The following is a 21,836-nucleotide window of genomic DNA, read 5'->3' as shown; positions in this document are numbered from 1 at the left end:
GTGTACCGTTGATGTCTGGAATATTGAAGACCATTAACTCACTCAACCCTAACACCGACTATATCCGTAGTATACCCCCTGGTTACTTTTACCCCATGCCTGTTTATTACATTTTTTTTGAGACAAATTATAGGCGTAGTACCAAAGCTAATATTCTTAATTTTGACATGTTAATGGTAGTTGAATAAAAATATCTATGCACATGCTCATTTTTAATTCATTTTTTCAAATTTTGAAAAGTAGCAAAAATCTCTAAGATTGAGTGAGTTAAATATCCTATTCAATGGCAAAACAATCGATGATTATATCGCATTGTATTTTATTTTTTAAAATGTTTGCTCCACTTTGAGATCCTAACTCTGTTACTATCATAACACCTCTATGTTTTCAACAACATACAATATTATAGCTTACATTAAGGAGAGGGAAGATTTATAACAATAGGAGGAAAAACCCGTAATACTTCAATAAAATAATTTTGGTATCCATGCACAATAATTCATCAACAAACACAATGGGTCTCAAATCGGAATTTTGTAAAAGGCGAGACATTTTGCGGCTTTCGCGGAACTTGCATTTTATCAATGGTCGAGTGAAGCAATAACATGCCCTTGTTGTATTATTAATGACAATGGTGGTAAAATATATAATTATTTCAAACATTTCACCTCTCAAGTACCCCCAAATTATTTTTCCTGCTTTGAGCATCAGAAGAAAAATAAAAAATATAAAAAATTGACGCAATATCTACTAAACATGCTAAAAACGCTATACAAATGGTTCCAAACCAACAACAATACTTGACATATTGGACAAAACACGCTGTCTGTTAGGCAAGATTCTATATTTTTCCGACACGAGTCAAAACTGTTAATGGTCAGGCACTCATTTTACACCCTAGTACGGTGAGAGACTGTGAGAAAAGAACCTTTTCCAGGGATTTACATTTGCACCACTTTGAGCGGGACTCGAAACCGAAATCTACAGGTCCAAAGGAGAGTGTAATGCCACAAGACCACAAATCCACAAAATATTAAAAGCACAATTGTAGTTAGAGTTGAGGCACAGAACAAAAACTGTGGTTCCAACCAGCGAGTTGTGCATATCATTGGTAATTACATTTCAGGAAAACACATTTTATTTCTGGTTGAAAATGACATGAAAAGCTGATAATGTGTGCGTTTATTTAAAACAAATGCATGACAAACTAAACAAGAAAGTATCAAAACAGTGTAAAGTGTATCAAATTGAAACAATTGTGTATCAAATTGAAATGATCATAAATCAAATTGAAATGATCGTATATCAAATTGAAACAATCGTATATCAAATTGAAACGATCGTATATCAAATTGAAACGATCATATATCAAATTGAAAAGACCGTACGACTACACTGTTGCACTCTAAAAAACATGTGTACTATAAATTTTGGACAGAAAACTCGTCCTTCAAATTTCAATCGGTTAAAGTGATCCTAATCTTGTCAAAAGCTCTCAGACCTGGAATTGACATGAAGTCATTAGATAAAGGACGAGTTTTCTGGCCAAAATTCAAACATACAAGTTGTTTTTCCAGAGTATGTCAGTTCATCGCAACAAAACATCAAAGTTGCTCATAGACGTGACCCATCTTTTCAAACGGAAGTCATGTCAAGGTAGATAGAAGACACATCAAATATGACACAATATCAAATGCCTTTAGTTATGAGAAGTCAACTGTAAACAATCACATCAAAACTGTAACATCTCGAAGTCAAGTGTAAACAATCACATCAAAACTGTAACATCTCGAAGTCAACTGTAAACAATCACATCAAAACTGTAACATCTCGGAGCGAGCAAGTTGTCAAAAAGGAATTTTTAAATTTAAATGACCAGAATGTAAAATTTAGTTTTTGTTACTTAGAGAGAGACTATAATAAAAAAATAAAACATTGGTAAATCCGTGGATTAAAAAAATTTACACTATTCTGGCATGGCATCATAAGATACTGTTGCCTAGGCACTCCCTGAAGGAATATGGATAATCCATCAAACAGAATGTCTGATGTCAACACGAATCAACCATGTTGTCCAAAGTGAGCAAATTGAGGGTTAATAATCTTGCCCAAAAAAAAAATTGAAAATGCCAGAAGCAAAGCTCAAACCTGGGACCTTCTGGATCATGGTGCAATGCCTTAACCACTCGGCCACTTCGCCTCCTTTATAAATGTTCAGTAAAAAAAAAAAATACATTGTAGTTTAAGACAAACCTGAATGTAACAGTTTTTGGAAATAGAAAAACAAAATATCAATATAAATAGATGTCCAATTCGGAGCATTTTGACATGAAACTTTATTTTCTTGTTCATTCTGACACAATACCAGAATGATGCAGGGGGTCCTGTTTTTTTGTTTAATGATAATGTGTGTGTGTGTGTGTGTGTATTAGTGCTTGTTCTTTTGTGTGTAGATGAGTATGTTTCATCCAAAGTAATTTTTAATTTAAGCGCTTAGAGTCTGGTGTCTCGAAGTTATAGCGCTATAAGCATTATCATTTATTATTATCATTATTATCCAGATACACTTCACAACCTCGAGCAGGCTTGTATTTAATGAAAACTGGTAATGACACACAATGGGTGCAGGAAGACAGCAAGATGCGACAACAACAACATCTACAACAATAACAATAGGGAATGAGATTAGCGGAAGAGTAGCGTCCCTTGATTGGACGTCACCTTACAGAGAGAACGTCAAAATGGTTTTGCGCATATGTCTCTCTCGTCCTCGGTTTCGGTGAAGTGTCTCATGCCGCACAACCAACATGGCGTTCTCTCTCTAATAACTTTTTCGCTCGTGACTTCCAATCAAGGGACGTTACTCTTCCGCTAATCTCATTCCCTATAGCAAAAGTAATGTTCAGGGTTGCCAATTCAGGAAACAAAAATTGACTGAACTTTTACACAAACGCATAGAAGAATGGCCTCTTTCTGAGTTCTGAACTCTTGTCAAAAGACATTATGTACTTCCTTTATTCTGACAGCTTCAACAAAGAATAACATATGTCATAAACAACGATTAAGGGCTCAGACCTTTCCTCAGCCGCAGCCTACAACAAAAACAACATTAATGCCAATACACATCTCACGCCACATAAAAAAAAAAAAAATATTCATAAAAATAAAAAGTCAAACTCGACTGCCTCTCTTTAAAAATCTAAAGATCATTTTAATCTATGCTGTACTGCTAGTTCTCCTTTTTTTTTTGATAGGAAAATATACTGAGGGTTTATAAGAGACTGAATTCCGTAAATAGACGGAAAATTGGCAACCTTGACTGTTACAAAAATAAGGGGGGGGGGGGGGGGGGGAGTAAAAAACAGGGGGGGGGGAGGTGGGAAAGCTACATTCTTTGGATCACAAAATAATATCGTTATTAGTGTCAAATCAACAAGACAAAGATATTCCTTTTCAAACATGCATTCAAATAAAATTATTCTTATTTATTTTTTCACATTAATTAGTTTATTGTTGTGCTGACGAAGGGTTTGTACCCGAAACGTCCATTCTCTGTATTGTTCCCATACAAAGCCTCTCTATTTTCACTCTTTTATTAGTATTTTCACGATCCCAGGCTTCAGGCAGTCCCTACCGATCTCTGTTTTGTTTTTGAGGGTTTTACGGCGCTTGCAACACATTAAGGTCATATAAGCGCCAGTAAAAAGGAAGAAAATGGGATAGTAAAATGTTCTAGAATTACAATTAAAGCACAAAAGAAAAAAAGGTGAGACAAAGGGGAATTGGTTCAAATAGGGAACAGATGTAGGTTCCAAGAGCACACCATCAAAGTACCCAACTAATTACTAGGACATTTCGGACCTCCCCTTTGTCAACAAAACACAATGAATAAGTCACTAAAGACGGATTTAAGATGAGAGGATGACATTAACAAGGCCAAAGGGTAAACCCGAAACGTCCAAATGCAATAGTCTTTGTGAATGAACTAAATTGAAGCTTGTATTTGATATTTTCAACGTTATTTACATTCATGTAATGTAAATGTTGCTGCTCGAACCTCGAAGAAATAAATAATTAACAATGAGAAATTGAAGGTAAGCTTCAATTGAATATACGAAAACAGATCTCATTCGTCTGTTTGTTTGTTGCTTTAGGTCTCTTCCAACACAATTGAGGTTATATGAGAGATTTTTTTTTGTTTGTTTGTTGCTTTAGGTCTCTTCCAACACAAATGAGGTTATATGAGAGACCGCTGAAACAAAAAAACAAGCAATCTAACAAAAATAGTACAAATGTAAATCAAAATCATAACCTAAAGATATCATAAGCTAAATTATAAATAACCAAGAACAAACAGGCAGAAGATTTACAGAAGAAAAAAAATATCCCCTGTCAAAAATACAATCACAAACCAAAGAAGCAGGATAGGCTAGTAAAGAGAAGAAGAAACGACATCACTATCGGATCGTACACCCATGCGAACATCATAGATATATGATTCAAGGGTGATGCTCCCATCCAATATATGAGAGACCGCTGAAACAAAAAAAAAACAAGCAATCTAACAAAAATAGTACAAATGTAAATCAAAATCATAACCTAAAGATATCATAAGCTAAATTATAAATAACCAAAAACAAACAGGCAGAAGATTTACAGAGAAAAAAAATATCCCCTGTCAAAAATACAATCACAAACCAAATAAGCAGGATAGGCTAGTAAAGAGAAGAAGAAACGACATCACTATCGGATCGTACACCCATGCGAACATCATAGGTATATGATTCAAGGGTGATGCTCCCATCCAACCACCCGCTCATTCGTCTGTAGTGTTTCATTCATCCTGTTTTGTTGATAAAGGGGGAACCCGAAACATCCATTTTATCTGTTTTCATATATTAATTTGAAGCTTACATTCAGTTTCACATTGTTATTTATTTATTTTAACATTCATGCAATGGTAATAACAGTGTAAAGCTTAATGGCAATAGTAATAAAGCAGAATGGGACAAAATGGAATAGATTCAATTCAGATTTCAGTGTAAGATCTAAACAAAACATGAGAGAGATGATTTACAAGGAAAACAAATATCATCTCCCAAAACTATACATTTGACTGTTCCCTTCCCAGTTAAGGACTCTTGCCAGGGCTAGGACAAAACTATGTAATCCCATTCCAAGAGAAGGACAGAAAAATAGGGGGATAGAAGACACAGTGTGACCTCCTGCCCATCAAATTATGATAGAAACGAGTCTTAAACAGAATAATGCCTCAGCGTTCACAATTCTAAAATCATCTGAAAATTGGTGTGATAAAAGTAAATGAATAGAAAAACTCAATAATAAAAGAATTGATTGTATGCAAGTGTTTTGTGTGATTAAAAGCAATCAAAATGACTACAACTAGCAAAATCTATAAAAACTATTTTGAGAGAAATAAAAACATAAATCAGGGTGAATGACATAATCAGTCGGATGGTGAAAAGGTTTGAACTGAGATATTGTCAAGTTTAGTTAAAAGGTCAATTTTTATCAAAAATGAGTTCTTGTCATAAATGATTAAATCGACCCTTTTTTTACATCTTTGAGAAATATCAAAGCTTCATTTCACTTCCAAATTTTTTTACAGCTAGTCAACGTTGAAAGAGAATGAAATTTGAGAATAGTTGCTGGATACCTTAACCATACATATGACCATAGCTTCATGAAAAATCACCCAATTTACTTCAAATATAAATTAAAATGTTCTGGGGAGCATATTCTTTCAGAAAATGAAAAAAAAAACAATTACAAATCCAAAATTTTCACCTTCCGACTGATTATGTCATGCACTGACACAATATATTCTTTTAAAAACTCAAAAATAAAAACATTGGATCTATAAAAGAAGCATATTTAACCGACTTACATCCATAATGAGTATCTTTTCCCCCCTAAATAGTTTGAGATTACTAGTCTAAAACAGTGATGGGTATGCATGGTAGACAATAAGGTAACCTTGAGATTCAAACAATTATATACAAAATATTACAAATCAAACACACAATTGATCATTGTTACCTATTATTTGAAATTTAGAGATAAAAAAAGGATAATAATTCTCACTAGAAATATTCAAAGAAATTTAAAAAAAAAAAAAAAAAAAAAGAATCTAACAGGACAAAAATAGCACTCAAAATGTCACAATTTTTGAATCATCACCTATCACTTTTAATCCCTTCTAATCATCAATATTTCATGATTTTTCCTTAAGAAATAGATTTTTCTTTTTCAAAAACCCAAACTCAGATTAAAATAGAAACCCGCCGGGAAAGGTTGAAATTACCCGACCCAGATAAAAAGAAATGACAAATAGAAACAAACAAAACAACAAAAAATATAGACCTACGTAGTTGATTTTCCTTTCCACAACCATTGCATATAAAAGTCTCCTTTAGAGCAAATACTGGAGAAAATGAAATAACATAAATGTGTGTTCCTTTATTTTTTTGAGGTGATTCTAAATAAATTTGCTGAAATATTAAGTGAGTATTGCAAACTAAAAAACTATATCTAAACAAGAGTTAACTAAAATATCTTTTAAATCAAACAATAAAATAAGGTCAGTTATTTTTCAATTCATGAGAATACTCGTATAATTAAGATTTTTAAAGAAAATATTCAAATAATTGTGAAACAAGTTTAAATAATGTTATTTGAAAACAGAATTAAAAATCAATTTTGTTTTAAATATCATATAAAATATTTTAAGTGTAAAAACATATGAGAAAAACAAAATAATTCAATATAAATTTTTTTTAAAAACCAAAAAAAAAACATGTTGCTCTTGAAACAAAAAGAACATTTTATTCAACACATCAAAAGCAAATCCAACACGTTTTAAAAATTTATTTTACAAATTTTCAACAAAGGATAAAAATCAAAACGAAATTTTAAAAAAAAAAAAATCGATAAAAAACTTATAAAATTAAGAATCACACAGTACAGCTGTATTATGTAAACAAAAAAAATACGTGACATTTTATTTTTAAAATCAAACAAAAAATTCATAATTCGAAATGATTTGATATGTGTGAAAATAAAGACAATGACTATAACTATGAAAATCCACAATCCTAATAATGTTTAAAATCACAATAGAAAAAAAAAGGAAAAAAGAAAAAGAAATGGTTATGATAACGTGATTTTAAAAAAAAAATTAGTGTTGAAAAAGAGACAGAACAAAAATTTACGAAAAAAGAAAGACTTTTGTTTTTAAAATTGGACAATATCTATGCAAATACATCTTTAAAATTTAAGACTAGCCGACCAAACTCTGATGGACTGAATTATAAATGCTAATAAAACCTTTTACACTTGACTTCTTGTTGACAGAAATATTACACAATAATGTTGTGCATTGAATGACATAGAACAAAGACAAGAAATAACATGCAATTCCCTTGACAGAAAAATATATGCAAAATATGTAGATTTTTTTATCAAACCTTTACGAATAAAGGGCAGACCGTACTGAGGTGTATAATGAGTACCTAGCCGTTAACAGCATTGTCTCTGTCGTAAAAAAAAATGTAATTTTGCCTAACAAGCATCATGTCTTGTTCTACTTGTTTCATGTTGCTGTTGATCAGAGACATGTATATTTAGACCATGTTAAAGGCAAATGACCAGAAAGATGTGGTCTACAACACTGCATATATAACTCAATTTATGAAATTTGCGCATCTTTCCGGGTTTTCTCAGCCAGCCACTCATTTGGTAACAATGTCTGGATTAATCTGAATTGACGGCAGCGACGAAGCTCAATAATTCACACGTTTTAACAATCCCTCACCAATTTCTTATTTTAAAATGAAAAGTAGTGTAGTCCTCAAACTTGATGTTTCTATATAACGGATGAGGAGAAGAAGAATAGGTAGAAGAAGAAGAAGAAGAAGAAGAAGAAGAAGAAGAAGAAGAAGAAGAAGAAGAAGAAGAAGAAGAAGAAGAAGAAGAAGAAGAAGAAGAAGAAGAAGAAGAAGAAGAAGAAGAAGAAGAAGAAGAAGAAGAAGAAGAAGAAGAAGAAGAAGAAGAAAAAGAAGAAGAAGAAGAAGAAGAAGAAGAAGAAGAAGAAGAAGAAGAAGAAGAAGAAGAAGAAGAAGAAGAAGAAGAAGAAGAAGAAGAAGAAGAAGAAGGAAGAATTAAAATAGCACATTACAAAAATGGCATTTTGTCACAGCCTTGTGTGTGATAAACAATACGATATATTGGTAGTTGGTAAAGCGTTACTAAAAGCACCGTCATCAATCTTATAGTATTCAGTTGTAGCTATACACATGTGTGTATATATATATATCATCATCATCAATCAAAATGTATTATCATTCAAACTGACATCAACAGAGAGCATGGATATTAATTAATGCTGTCAAAGTGTAATAATAAAGCAGGCAAGCATTACGAGTCAGATTTTTATCGACCCGTAATTTTTTCTCTAATTCAAAAAAAAAAAAAAAGCAAAATAATGCTCTAGTTGATATCATGGCCCGTTCATTCAATTCCATATTTTTCCTTCATCTTACTCTGTCAATCCATCTATCCTTTCATCCATCCATCCATCCGTCCATCCATCCATCACAGCTGTACAGGTATTTGAGTATAATAGCAATTTGCAATATACATAAAACAATAATCCATAGATTTTACAGCTGTTTATCAATGGTCATCTATCACAGATTTCAGGTAATGTGAGTATCCCATGCTTTTTAATATCTCTCTTGCTTCTTTCTGGGACTGGGACAAAAAAAAAAGATAGATAAATAAATAAATAAATAAATAAATAAATAAATAAATAAATAAATAAATTAAAAAAAAAGAAAATGAAAAACAAAATATCTAAAAATATTTCCACAAAAATTCTTAAATTCAAGTCAAATATATGCATCAAAATCAGATTGATGATTTAGGTCTATTTTAAAAAATGTAAAAATTTAATGACGACTACATCAGCCCCATGAGACGCAGACAATTTCATAATTTTGAGGTAAGGATCAGGTAGCAGAGTATTGAAGAATGTCATTTGACAATTCCAAACCTGTCCCACTCGTCAAAATGTGTTGTATAGAAGGCACGAAATTGACGTCACTCACCTCTGTTATAACAACAGCCATTTTAATGATGTTGTCACTAAATGATATCAATTAGACTAAAAACCTTTAAGATTATACATAGTTTTGTGTATTGGATGTTGTAAGTATTTTAGCCAAATGAATAGCATCAATAGAACCGATTTATTCTAGCCTGATAAATGTCGTAAATCCCCAGTTAGAACTGACTGGTTGAAAGGACAAGTGGGGTATATCACATTGTGAAAAGGTTTGTTCAAACTTATATTTTGGATGCCATCATTTGGTTATTTTTTTGAACTCTAAATAAAAGTTAAAGATCATTAATTCGTTTTCTTTTTATTTAAAAGTTTTAACATGAAAAACTGACAATACATACTGAATGAAAATTGGCATTGACTTAAGAAAAAAAAAAGTGAGATAAAGCAGAGCTGACGATGACAAAAAGTGAAAAATTTGTGAACAATTACAATTAAGCCCCATTTTTACTGCACTAACCACACACTTTATAGTCACCTGGAACAACTACAAAAGACGTCTAACTTCTAAGTCATGGCACAAGACCGAAGGGCTAGAGCTCAGGTGGTCGCTGGTTCGGATAAGTAAGTAAGTAGGTACTGCACTCACCCCCACTTTTAGAGCAATTAAAGATGATGCTAAACTATCAGTGATAGTGATACTCTATAACTACTGGAGAGTGGGAAACTGCACCGCACTGTTGGTTCCACTGCACATCCAGTCTCTAAATGCCAGTACATTTGATTGGGGGGGGAATGTCATTTTTAAAAGAATAAATAATAATGTGAAATTGAATGTAAGCTTCAATTTAATTACAAAAACAGATCAAATGAACGTTTCGGGTTTCCCCTTTATCAACAAAACAGGATGAATGAAACACCACAGAAGAATTCTCTCACCGTACTGAGGTGTAAAATGAGTACCTGGCCGTTAACAGCGTTGTCTCTGTCGAAAAAAAATATGTAATTTTGCCTAACAGGCGTCATGTCTTGTTCTCCTTGTTTCATGTTGCTGTTGATCAGAGACCATTTTGTAAAGCACTTTGAGCATGTTAAGTAGATAATGCACCATATAAAAGCTCAATATTTTATTTATTAAAAGCTCAATTTTTTAAAAATTGTACAAAGAAGAGTAAAGAGTAAAAAACTTACAGCTTTATCTGTAGGGGCAACAACCTTCATCTCTACTGCTTTCTTTAAAAACTCCACAGCTTTCTGCTTGTCCTTGAGACGAAGATAGGTCTTGGCCGTCATCAGCCTGTTTGTACACATCACGTTCTCCACTGAAACATACACAACAGGTTTTGTAAAAAAAGGTCCTCAAAAATAGCCACATAATCTATAAAACTAAAGCTAATCCCTGTTTCTGTGACTTGAAAAGATAGCAACTATTACTTACTTACTTATTTATCCGAACCAGCGACCACCCGAGCTCTAGCCCTTCGGTCTTGTGCCATGACGTAGAAGTTAGACATCTTTTGTAGTTGTTCCAGGTGACTATAAAGTGTGTTAGTGATGCTTGGATGCAACTATTACTTCATCAACCTTTCGAATATAACACTCAACAATCTCAGTGAAATCAGATCTGAAAGATTTAGCTGCCAATCATAAGTAATCCTTCAGAGCCATTAGGCTTATGGAGATGGAGTTGATCCTCATTTCTATAGCATGAAACAGACAATAGTAATTGATTGACATCCTTTGGATAAGACGCTTGTCTATCGCAAATCACTTTCCACCAAATCTAACAGACTCAGCTACCCATTCACTGCTGGGTGGACAGGAGGGTCAGAAGTAATCTCGACTGCACCCAGGATGAATCTCGGTCCCTTTGCATGTGAAGCAAGCGCTCTACCAACTGAGCTATTGGGATCCCCAGGTGTCAATCAACATGCTTCAAAATGCTTGATTTCCCCCAACAAGTTGTGTGGCGCCAAAGTTCTATTCCATACAGCAAAAGCTAGCAATAAAGCATATTTTACAACCAAAAAAAAATACACCCTTCTGCATAGCATTGTACAGTTCCATCACCCAGACATTCTATTAGGGAATAAAGACAGAAGTCTGATGTCAACAGGAACCACCCTTGTCCTGAGTCAGCAAATCAGAGATTAATAATAATAATAATAATAATAATAATAATAATAATAATAATAATAATAATAATAAAAATAATAATAATATATCTTTATTGTCCCCAAAAAAGTGGCAATTTGTCATTTGGTTACACATTCATAACAATACAATATTGACATAGACACACTCACACAAGATGCACACTAGTAACATATCTAGCTCAAGGGAAAAAAACAGAAGTGTCTGAAGCAAGGATCGAACACCGGGCATTCGAAGTCGCAATGTAATGTCTTAACCACTTGGCCACGTCCTCCCCCTATAGCTAAAGGAAAAACAAAACTAAACTAAAAACAAAATAAAAGCAAAACAAATTTTATTTTCAAAAGAAAAAGAATTTGACATATTGGTAAAAATTAAACTTAACTCATTATTTCTGACAAATAGTACTGTACTAGACAGAAATGTTTGTACAAAGAATAGGGAAATGTACTCACTTTCCTCTGCTTTCAAGAACCATTCAAGAGCCTGTAAAAAGTTGTAAAAAAAAATAATCAAACTGAGCCTCCTGGTCAAATTTATGGAAAATTTAATCAATGTGTAAATATCTTCTTCTTGGGGGTCATGTTAGCTCAGTTGGTAGAGCACCTGCTTCACATGCAAATGGACCTAGATCGATCCCGGGTGCAGTCAAGATTTTTTTTTTGGACCCCCCTGTCCACCCAGCAGTGATTGGGTAGCTGGGTCTGTTAGATCTGGTGGAAAGTATTTTGCTATATACTAGCGTCCTATCCAAAGTGTAGCAAGCAATTGCATTGTCCATTACACGCTATAGAAACTGATTCAATCAATGCGAATCCGTAAAAGTCAAATTGTTTTGTATTATTTTAAGCTTTATCTGCATCTGTGCAAAACGGTTGGTTTTTTAACATTATAAAAAAATATATATATATGACAAAAGTAGTAAACTTATCTTAAAAACCAATGGAAGGATTTTGATTCCATCTCGTATTCTCGAGTCAATAATGAAAATTAATCCAAAAATTGAATATTGATACCAATGAAAAATGTTCAAAAGTATCAACAATATATATTCTTAAAAAGACAAAGAACAAAAAAAAGAACAAAATAATCTTTGTCTAAACTTGTTCGGCCCTTTGAGATGCGATTTCCGCAATGTTTTAGGGATGGAATGTCAGTGTCTGTATGTGACATTTATATTGATGATGTATTGATGCCCTTTTATGCTCTTAATTGTTTTGATACTTTGGTTGAATTGTATATGAATTTTTTTTTTTTTTAAAGCGCTTTGAGTTTCGACGAAAGGCGCTATATAAATATGCTTATTATTATTATTATTTGCATTATCTTAAATTACTCAACCTGAAGGGTCAAATGAAAACTAATTTTATCCAACAGCTGTTCAATACATCTTTATATGTAAAGCGCTTTGAGCACATTTAGTGCTCTTTAAAAAAAGCTCATTAAAAAAACAAAAAACTCATTATTTGTGTCATTTTGTCTCAAATGTTATAAATAAAAAACACCCCCCCCCCCTCCGCCCTGACTTGATCTATTGGCAGAACTTTGTGTAACCTTTCCTTTCATTTTCTTCTTAGTGTATTGTGTAGCTTTATATTCCACCTATTTTCTTTTTAAGGTCAAAGTGCCAGTATGTGGTCTTGTGGTATGACACTCACTTTCGTATCGGAAGGCCCTGGGTTTGAGCCTCGCTCAGCGCATAGTTGAGTCCTTCTCTCGCCATCCTCAGGTGTAAAATGAGTACCTGGCCGTTAACGTTGTCACTGTCCGAAAAATTGTAATATCGCCTAACAGTACTAACAGTCGTCATGTCCCGTCCTACATGTTAAATGTTGCTGTTGACCAGGGACCCATTGTAAAGCGCTTTGAGCATATTTAGTGGATATTGCACTATATGAAAGCTCAATCTTTTTAAAAAACGTTTTTAAGTGAATTTAATACCTCCTCGTATGTAGTCTCAGGCATGGCCATGAAAACAGTTGATGCAATCCGTCTTTGGTACCAAGGCCTTTCGGCAAAAGCAAAGCACCAGTAACCGATGGAATGGACAGAGATGGCATCATCTGGGTCCAGTTCTAAAGCTTTCTGGAAGTAGAAAAGTGTTAAAGAGCAATTATATAGAAAGTAAAATTCCCATTTCTCATCCCGATGGGGAAATTTATCCTAAGCGTCCACATTTCAAAGTGAGCAATCCTGCCATACTTTGAAAATTCAGGTTTTAAAATTTTGGACAGAAAACTCTTCCTTCAAATATGAATCAATGGGAGCGATCTAATGATTTGTTGCTGTCCAACAATTGGTTATTTCTTAACAAATGTAAACACACTGCTTTGTTTACAAATGTTATAAACATACTCATGTGTCAAGCTGAACAAAATAACCAATCGTAATGACAGATGAAGAAAATGAAGAAGTATGGAAAGGAACACAACAGAAACCAGTGGGAGAGGAAATAGGAAGAAGACGATGGAGGTAGATTGGACACACGCTTAGAAAGAATGACTCAACTATAACAAAGAAAGTATTGGACTGGAACCCTCAGGGCAGAAGATCAAGGGGAAGGCCACGAGGAACATGGAGAAGAATTAAAGAAGCTGATATACAGAGAAGTGGTAAGACCTGGAATGAGATAAAAAAGTTGGCTCAAGATAGAGAAGGATGGAAACTGTTTGTCTGTGGCCTATACCCTGACCCAGGGTGAAAAAGGCAATGATGATGATGATGATGATGATAGATATTCAAAAACCTGTGAACACATTTCACTGTGTGGGTCACTTTGAACACATTTGGCAATGTGAGCAATGACCGGAAAGTTAATACTAATACAGATCATGCCCATTAAAATTATAAAAAAAAAACCAGACAACTCTTCCTTCAAATATTGATCAATTAAAATTATCCAAAAACGAGCTACCCGAAGTGGTGCTCCACCCTAGAACCTTCTGATGTTAGTGAAATGCTGATCCATCATCTCCCTGAACAAAAATATATGTGACAGCTTCAACAAAGAATAGCGTATGTCATAAACAATAATTAAGGGCTCATACCTTTCTTCAGCCGCAGCCTACAACAAAAACAACATTAATGGCAATACACAACACCGTGTAAAAAAGCAAAATATTTTTAAAACTCATAATCGACTGCCTCTCTTTAAAAATCTTAAGATCATTTTATGCAATGCTGGACTCTTATTTCTCTCTCTTTTTTTTTTTTAAATAAATATTATTATTATTATTATTACTATTAAAATTATTATTACTACTATTATTATTGTTGCTATGAATTTTATCTTTAAATGTTATATCTAAATGACCCCCAATTCTTTGAAAACTTCTTTGAAGACTTAGATTTCGGAGATTTTGACAAGTCAAAGACAAATTAAACTGATTGATAAAGTTTTGTGACAAAAATGAAAAAAAAACCCCCAAAAGAATAGCTTTGGTCAAAGAATAGCAGAAAATATGTGACATGAAAAATCACAATGTCTTGAGAAATAGCAGGTTGTTTTGAGAACCATAGGGGGTCTTGAAAGCTTAGTTGGTAAAGCAATTGCTTTGCGTACAAAGGGGACTGAGATCGAACCCGGGTGAAGTTGAGATTTTTATCCGACCCACCTGCCCAGCAAGCAGTGTGAGTGAGCAGCTGGGTTTGTCAGGTCTAGCAAAAATTACTCTGCGGTAGACTAACATCCTATCCTAATGGTAGCAAGCAATTATTTATGTCGATTTCATGCTACAAAAACTGGGATAAACTCCGGCTCCATGAGCTTAAAATTGACTCTGAAGTGCAACTTTCTTTTTATCATTTTTTTAAAAACCAAAATTATCAATCGTAAAATAAAGACCAAAAAAGAAAAAAAGCGTATTGGTAATACTCACATCAAAATGTTCTCTAACTTTATAAGCTGTCTGAATTTTATTTTTGATCCCGATGTTTTCTGTGGTGAAGTGAAGAAGTGCAGCATACCACTGTAAAGGGAAGAGAATTGCATAAGAATTAAAATATAAAATAAAAAATTTTTAAATCAAAATTTCAAATAATAATAATAATAATAATAATAATAATAATAATAATAATAATAATAATAACAATGACGATAATAACAACAACAACAATAAGAAGAAGAAGAAGAAGAAGAAGAAGAAGAAGAAGAAGAAGAAGAAGAAGAAGAAGAAGAAGAAGAAGAAGAAAGAAGAATACGAATAATAATAATAATAATAATAATAATAATAATAATAATAATAATAATAATAATAATAATAATAATAATAATAATAATAATAATAATAATAATAATAATAAGATTAGGGATGAAAACAGGGAATCATATATTTTTTTCTTCACTTTTCATGTAAAAAACATTTTGTGTCATTTACCCGGTGACAATGAGGACTGTTAGGGTTGAGATCTAAGGCTTTCTCAGCATAGGAAAAGGCCTCGAGCATCGTCTTCTGTCTCTTGGTGAGATCTTTATGGTGCTGGGCATATTCATGGGTGACACGCGCCAATCGCCATTGAATTTCTTCATTGCACACATCTGTGGTATAAATAAATAAATAAATAAATAGATAAGTGGAATTGGAAGGTCAGAAAATAGGAATGTGAAACAAAAAAAAAGGAATTTCTTACTAATGGATAATTCATGTATCGAATTGACCACCACATTTGTCACCTACACATAAAGACAGTCTTCTGGACATCTGGCAAAACTACATCAGAAGTGTTAGGGTATGGAATGAGGAAGGGGTGTGTGTGTGTGTGTGGGGGGGGGGGGGGGGGGGGGCGGTGACAGGGGGAAGGGAAGGAGTGCAATTAATTTTCCTACTTAGCTCCCTTTTGACAATCATTAAAAAAAAAAATCAATCCCCTTTATACCCCCCCCCCCCCACCTCCTTCCATTTATTTCTTCTTATCATTATCATCATTTTTGGAAATTGGAAGTTTAGAGACAATAGCGGAATAGTGGAAAGGAAGAGTGAAAATAGGAATGATTCCGCCAAAAGCAGAAGGGTTGGCAGGTATGTGCTAGGCGTATTCATGAGTGACACGGGCCATTTGCCATTGAAGTTCTTCATTGCACACATCTGAGATAAACATTAAAGAGAAATAAATACATAAATAATAAATAATCAAATCCCCAACAGGGCCACACAAACCAAATCTCTACACAAAGTAAATGTTATGGTTGCTACTTCTTGTACTTGTTATCCTCTATATTTAAAGGTTATGCGGCTATGTGGTCTAGTGGTATGACACTCGCTTTCGGATCGGAAGGCCCTGGATTCGAGTCTCGTGCACGGCACATAGTTGAGTCCTTGGAAAAGGCTCTTTACTCACATTCTCTCACCGTACTCAGGTGTAAAATGAATACCTACCTGGCCGTTAACAGCGTCGTCTTTGTCCGAAAATTTGTAATATCGCCTAACAGGCGTTATGTCCCGTCCTACATGTTAAATGTTGCTGTTTTGTTGGAATGTACTGTTCTGTGGAGAAGTTGGTGGAGGCGTTTTCTTTCCGCCTACTCTCCAGTGTTTTCCACTGCAACAAAATCAGGCCCTGAGTAACGCATCCTGGTTTGCAAAAGTAATTTTCAGTGACAAACCTCAAAGCTGCCCATTGAACTTGTTCAATTTTCTGGATGTGGCCTTGCTGATAAGGATCCCACACTGTGCACGAGTATTCCAATATGGCAATGACTAAAGCATTGTATTAATATAGATATCACGTCAAGCAAAAGTAAAACTGAACTCCTGTAAATAAAATATTAATAATCCGTCTTGCTAAAACTAAAGTAAACGACAACGTATTAAGCTAATTTGTATACCTTTATGGTCTATGAGAAATTTGTATAACTCTTCAATCTTATAGAGCTGGAAAAGTGAGTCTGCTTTCTCAATGATGTTCAACATGACTGGCTCTCTCCTGAGTTGGAACAGCCTCTTCCTAGTACCTGAGATGAAAAAAGTATCAATTAAATTTCAGTTTTAATTACCATCATCAAAGCATGCAAATTTAAACTGTGACATTTACATTTCAAAGCTATTTTAAGATAGGATATATATATATATATATATATATTATATATATATATATATATATATATATATATATCTATATATTTATATATACGCCAGTTTTTATGACTCTGGTAGAACTAGGTGAACATCTTTGCAGGTCTGATAACGGGAACGAAACTGTGGCTTGATTTAACAATGTTATAAGGAATAATATTTTGAGTTGCTTTGAAAGTATTTACATTACAACAATGAGCCCATAACAATTTGGGTAATCAGACCTGCAAAAATGCTCATTGCTCTCGAATCATGAGACGTCTCAATTTGAATTCAAACTTGGGTCCTTCTGATCCAAAGTTAGGTATTATATAATTGTGCCAAAAGTGCCTGATTCAAGTAAACAGAAATATACGAGTCTGAATTTAAAAAAAAAAAGTAATCAGCTTAAATGAAAATACATCAAACAAAAACATGTTTCCCCGCTTCGGGGGTAGATGGCTGAGTGGAAAGTGCATATAGAGAGTAACATTATCCATGATAGGGTTCAAGTTCAAGTCTATTTGAGTATATCTTAGCAAGAAAAGAGAAAAATCAATTATCAATCTCTGGCTCATTTTTCTACTTTGTACCAGTTCTCCTATGTGCTATTGAAGTATTTGAAGTTATCCATTCATTAAATTTATATCTAAAAGAAGTGACTAGATATCGCTCTAATAGAACGACACCTAACGTAACACTTAGATATCGCTCTAGCATGTTGGCAATCGCAACTATAAAACAGGAAAAACATCTGCATATCTTGTTCCTTTTTTCAGCTAATATGCAATTTACATTTAACATAAAATAACAGTGGCACAATTCATTTTTTTTTTTTAATTCCCAATCCAGGTGGATCTATAGCATTGTGGTTAAGCTGTTTGACTTGACTGGAAATTCCTGGGTTCAATTCCAATGGTGACTATTTTTTCAATAATTAATGTTTTTCCCTTCTCTCTATTTATTTTCTTACTTTTATTTCTTTTCTTATATTTTCATTTCTTTATTCTTTAAATCTTATTTATTGGTTTGTTTATATTATATAATTTTTCTTATTATTATTATCATTCTTTTATTATTTTTTTCTTTCATTAATTTGTAATTATAATTATTTTCATCAGTACAGTTTACAATGTTATATAATTATAATTATTATTATTCTATATTACTTTCCTGAGTATTATTATTTTTATAATTATTTATCACCATCATCATCATCATTATTATTCTTTATTACTATTTTTAAAAAATTATTATTACTATTATTATTATTATTATTATTATTAGGCAAATAAACAACATTGTTGTCACAATAGTAAACTTATGAAAGTCATTACAATCGGTGCGAACATTTCTGAGCGACACCTAGCAGGTTACACTAGAAATATCACAGATCTAACGCCTGCCATATCAAAAAATATCCTCTACTAAGAAGAAGAAGACTAAAAGGAGAAAATAATCGACATGAAAGATCGATCTGACTATAGACTATAGCATGGTTACCGTTGACTTGTTTGTCTTGTATTCCGAGTATCTCCCCTCGACTCTAACTTTGAAACTGAAATTATTTGTTTAATTTTAACTGAATTGTATACGTTAGGGCCTAATAAATAATCATAAGTATATTCATGTTCTACAGCCACAAGATCAAAATTGAGTAAAAAAATCCATTTTTGAAATTTTTTATATTGGAATCTGCTTTAGTCTTGACTGACTATAGACTATACTATATAGCTATACTCACTCTATAGTAAAGCAAGTCAAAAATTACTCTCATAAAATAAAAATAAATGTAAAAGTTAATATTAATGGTAAGACTCACGACTCAGAACTCAGAATAAGAAGTGTCAACAAAAGTAACAACAGTCCAAAGCACTGAACTGAAGTTGTTGAAGAAAAGCAGTTGATGTGCTTAGTTTAGTAGTTTATACAGAGTGCGCTGAGTAACAAGATTAAACAGTGCAGCAACCTAGAATTCAATGTAGGTTTTCCCCTCTAATTATCCGTGCATTATTCATTCTTTATACTTTTAAAAAATGAATCATCGGGAGAACTGCATATATAAAAATGGGAGTGGGCGAAGAATGGAGGAATAGGGTGGAGAGTTTAGTGATCACAAAGAAATGGCAAATCCTAAAATTTCTCACCAAAGCCGCTTGTGTCTTGAACCTTAATTTTACGAATGATATTTTCATCTATTCATCTTTTTATCACTAAATGTACTTTTTGTGTAATTGAGAATGAGAATGTAACGCTCCTTCCTGAAACCAAAAACATCGGACGGTGCTGCCGAAAAATATTCTAAAAATAGAGCCAGCCAATGCTGATTGACCTTTCGGGTCAATCATACGATAACACAGCATTCTGGGAAAGTTGAGGCAGAATCCCTATGGAACCACTTCTCAGGAAAAGACGATGCCAAAAAGAATGATAAATTCTCCTGTCAAAAAATTTGTAATTCTGTTTGATCAGATCCACATTACAATACAAAAGGAAGAAGAAAATGAATATGTGCACGTCGGTATCTGTCAAGATGACTTTAACTTTATGTACACTTGTATAAAAGGGACACAACTGTGTTATTAACTCAGAATTTTAAGTTAAACAAAGATTATGTCGGTAACAACAAGATATGAAGTGAGTAGAAAAGTGCCAGAAGACAATAGAGAATAAAAAAAATTTTTTCGCGGCGGTGGTGGGGTTTGAACCTGCGACCTTATTGGTACGACAACTCCGCTTGGCAGGTGAGAGCGTGGCTCTACCGTGTGAGCTATCCACGAACACATAAAATATTCGTTTCAAACCCAAAGTCATTTCTAGATCCCTCTCTCACCCACTTCTTGAGATCGCCGATTCGTTCGCCACCATCGCGAAGTAATTTTGACCAGCAGTTAAGCTTAATAGCCAATATTCTCATCACAAACATATAACATAGAAACGATTGAGACATTGAGTATGCTCCGGTGTATGGGGTGAATTTTTAATTCAGAAAAGTGAGTGGAGCAGGCACTTATGTTGGTAACAACAAGATATGAAGTGAGTAGAAAAGTGCCAGAAGACAATAGAGAATAAAAAAATTTTTTTCGCGGCGGTGGTGGGGTTTGAACCTGCGACCTTATTGGTACGACAACTCCGCCTGGCAGGTGAGAGCGTGGCTCTACCGTGTGAGCTATACACGAACACATAAAATATTCGTTTCAAACCCAAAGTCATTTCTAGATCCCTCTCTCACCCACTTCTTGAGATCGCCGATTCGTTCGCCACCATCGCGAAGTAATTTTGACCAGCAGTTAAGCTTAATAGCCAATATTCTCATCACAAACATATAACATAGAAACGATTGAGACATTGAGTATGCTCCGGTGTATGGGGTGAATTTTTAATTCAGAAAAGTGAAAAGATTATGTCCCTTAGAAAGAGTTTCGCCTTTGGCAACAATACTGGACATTTCATTCTCTTGTCTGTTTATATTAATACAGGACACGCGTTTGGAATATCCAGCTAAGACTAAAGCGGTTGAAAAAAATCCAGTTAACTCAAAAGCATAAGGAAAATGAAACATCGCTTTGTCTCTATAAGCAATATATAACGTGTTATGTTTATTTGAAGGGGAAAAAATAACTGTAAGCGTTCGTGTCATTAAAAGGCTCTACACTCTACACCAGGGCACACTCACACGTACACACACACACACACACACACACACACACACACATCTTGTTAGTCTTGCTCTACACGCATTAACTTAGGTATGAATGAGTATCTGGCTATAGCCAGTGACTGTGATTGTAAGAGTTCAAAGACTAAAAGGGACCACTTTACTGTGAAATATAAATTTGTGTCCTTATGATGACACATGAAGCATTGGAGACGCGCATTGAACATTGTTTATCCGTGAAAATGCGATACGTAAATATTAATTTTATTTTCAAGCGTGATTATAAGAGTTCAAAGACAAAAAGGGGCCACTTTACTGTGAAATATAGATTTGTGTCCTTATGACGACAAATGAAGCATTGGAGATGCACATTGAACATTGTAAATCCGTGAAAATGCGATACGTAAATATTAATTTTATTTTCAAGCGCCGGACTAGATGCTTATATTGGCAGAAAAAGGGGCAAACATACAAACGAACCTCACAAAAATTAATAAATAAAAAACAACAAAACAAGAGTTAATTTTCTTTTACATGTTAAACTATGCTACATTCATACCTACTATACCATGTCTCGTTCTACACGTTACATGTTGCTGTTGGCCAGGAACCCTTTGTAAAGCGCTTTGAGGAGCAGGCACTGTTGTAAGATAAAGAACTGAACAAGTGTGTATGAAAGGTGTCAGACACACAAAGCAAGAAAGAAAAATAGAAGAAGAAAAAAAAAAACCATCGCAAAAAATCAGTCGACCTCGACTGGGGATCGAACCTCGGACCTTCTGATTACCGGTCAGACGTGCCACCACGTGCTACCATTGACGTGTGACGGGTCATCAGAAGGTCTGAGATTCGATCCCTAGAAGAAGTCGGCTGATGTTTTGGGATGTTTTGT

At 33.8% G+C, this 21,836-nt stretch overlaps 1 protein-coding gene across 2 annotated transcripts; it reads right to left on the bottom strand.

The window, feature by feature from the left end:
* Positions 1-1,166: 1,166 nt before the first annotated feature.
* LOC144976629 (regulator of microtubule dynamics protein 1-like) lies at positions 1,167-19,567 on the bottom strand. 2 transcript variants are annotated; one of them, XM_078920927.1, is made up of 8 exons: positions 19,434-19,567; positions 17,061-17,186; positions 15,613-15,773; positions 15,115-15,204; positions 13,178-13,321; positions 11,692-11,722; positions 10,274-10,404; positions 1,167-8,772 (listed from the first exon to the last, which is right to left on the bottom strand). In XM_078920927.1, the coding sequence occupies exons 2-8, from the start codon at positions 17,143-17,145 to the stop codon at positions 8,695-8,697; spliced, it is 720 nt and encodes a 239-aa protein (XP_078777053.1). In that variant the 5' UTR covers positions 17,146-17,186; positions 19,434-19,567; the 3' UTR covers positions 1,167-8,694. The 2 variants fall into 2 exon arrangements, with proteins under 2 accessions (XP_078777053.1, XP_078777054.1); XM_078920928.1 differs by lacking the exon at positions 19,434-19,567 and adding an exon at positions 19,109-19,192.
* Between the last annotated feature and the right edge of the window lie 2,269 nt (positions 19,568-21,836).

Source organism: Berghia stephanieae, chromosome 7 (assembly GCF_034508935.2).
Source record: "Berghia stephanieae isolate SIO BIC M18660-M18661 chromosome 7, UCSD_Bste_1.3, whole genome shotgun sequence".
Taxonomy (NCBI): domain Eukaryota; kingdom Metazoa; phylum Mollusca; class Gastropoda; order Nudibranchia; family Aeolidiidae; genus Berghia; species Berghia stephanieae.
The sequence above is the reverse complement of the archived record's forward strand: the minus strand, read 5'-3'. Positions and strand labels throughout refer to the sequence as shown.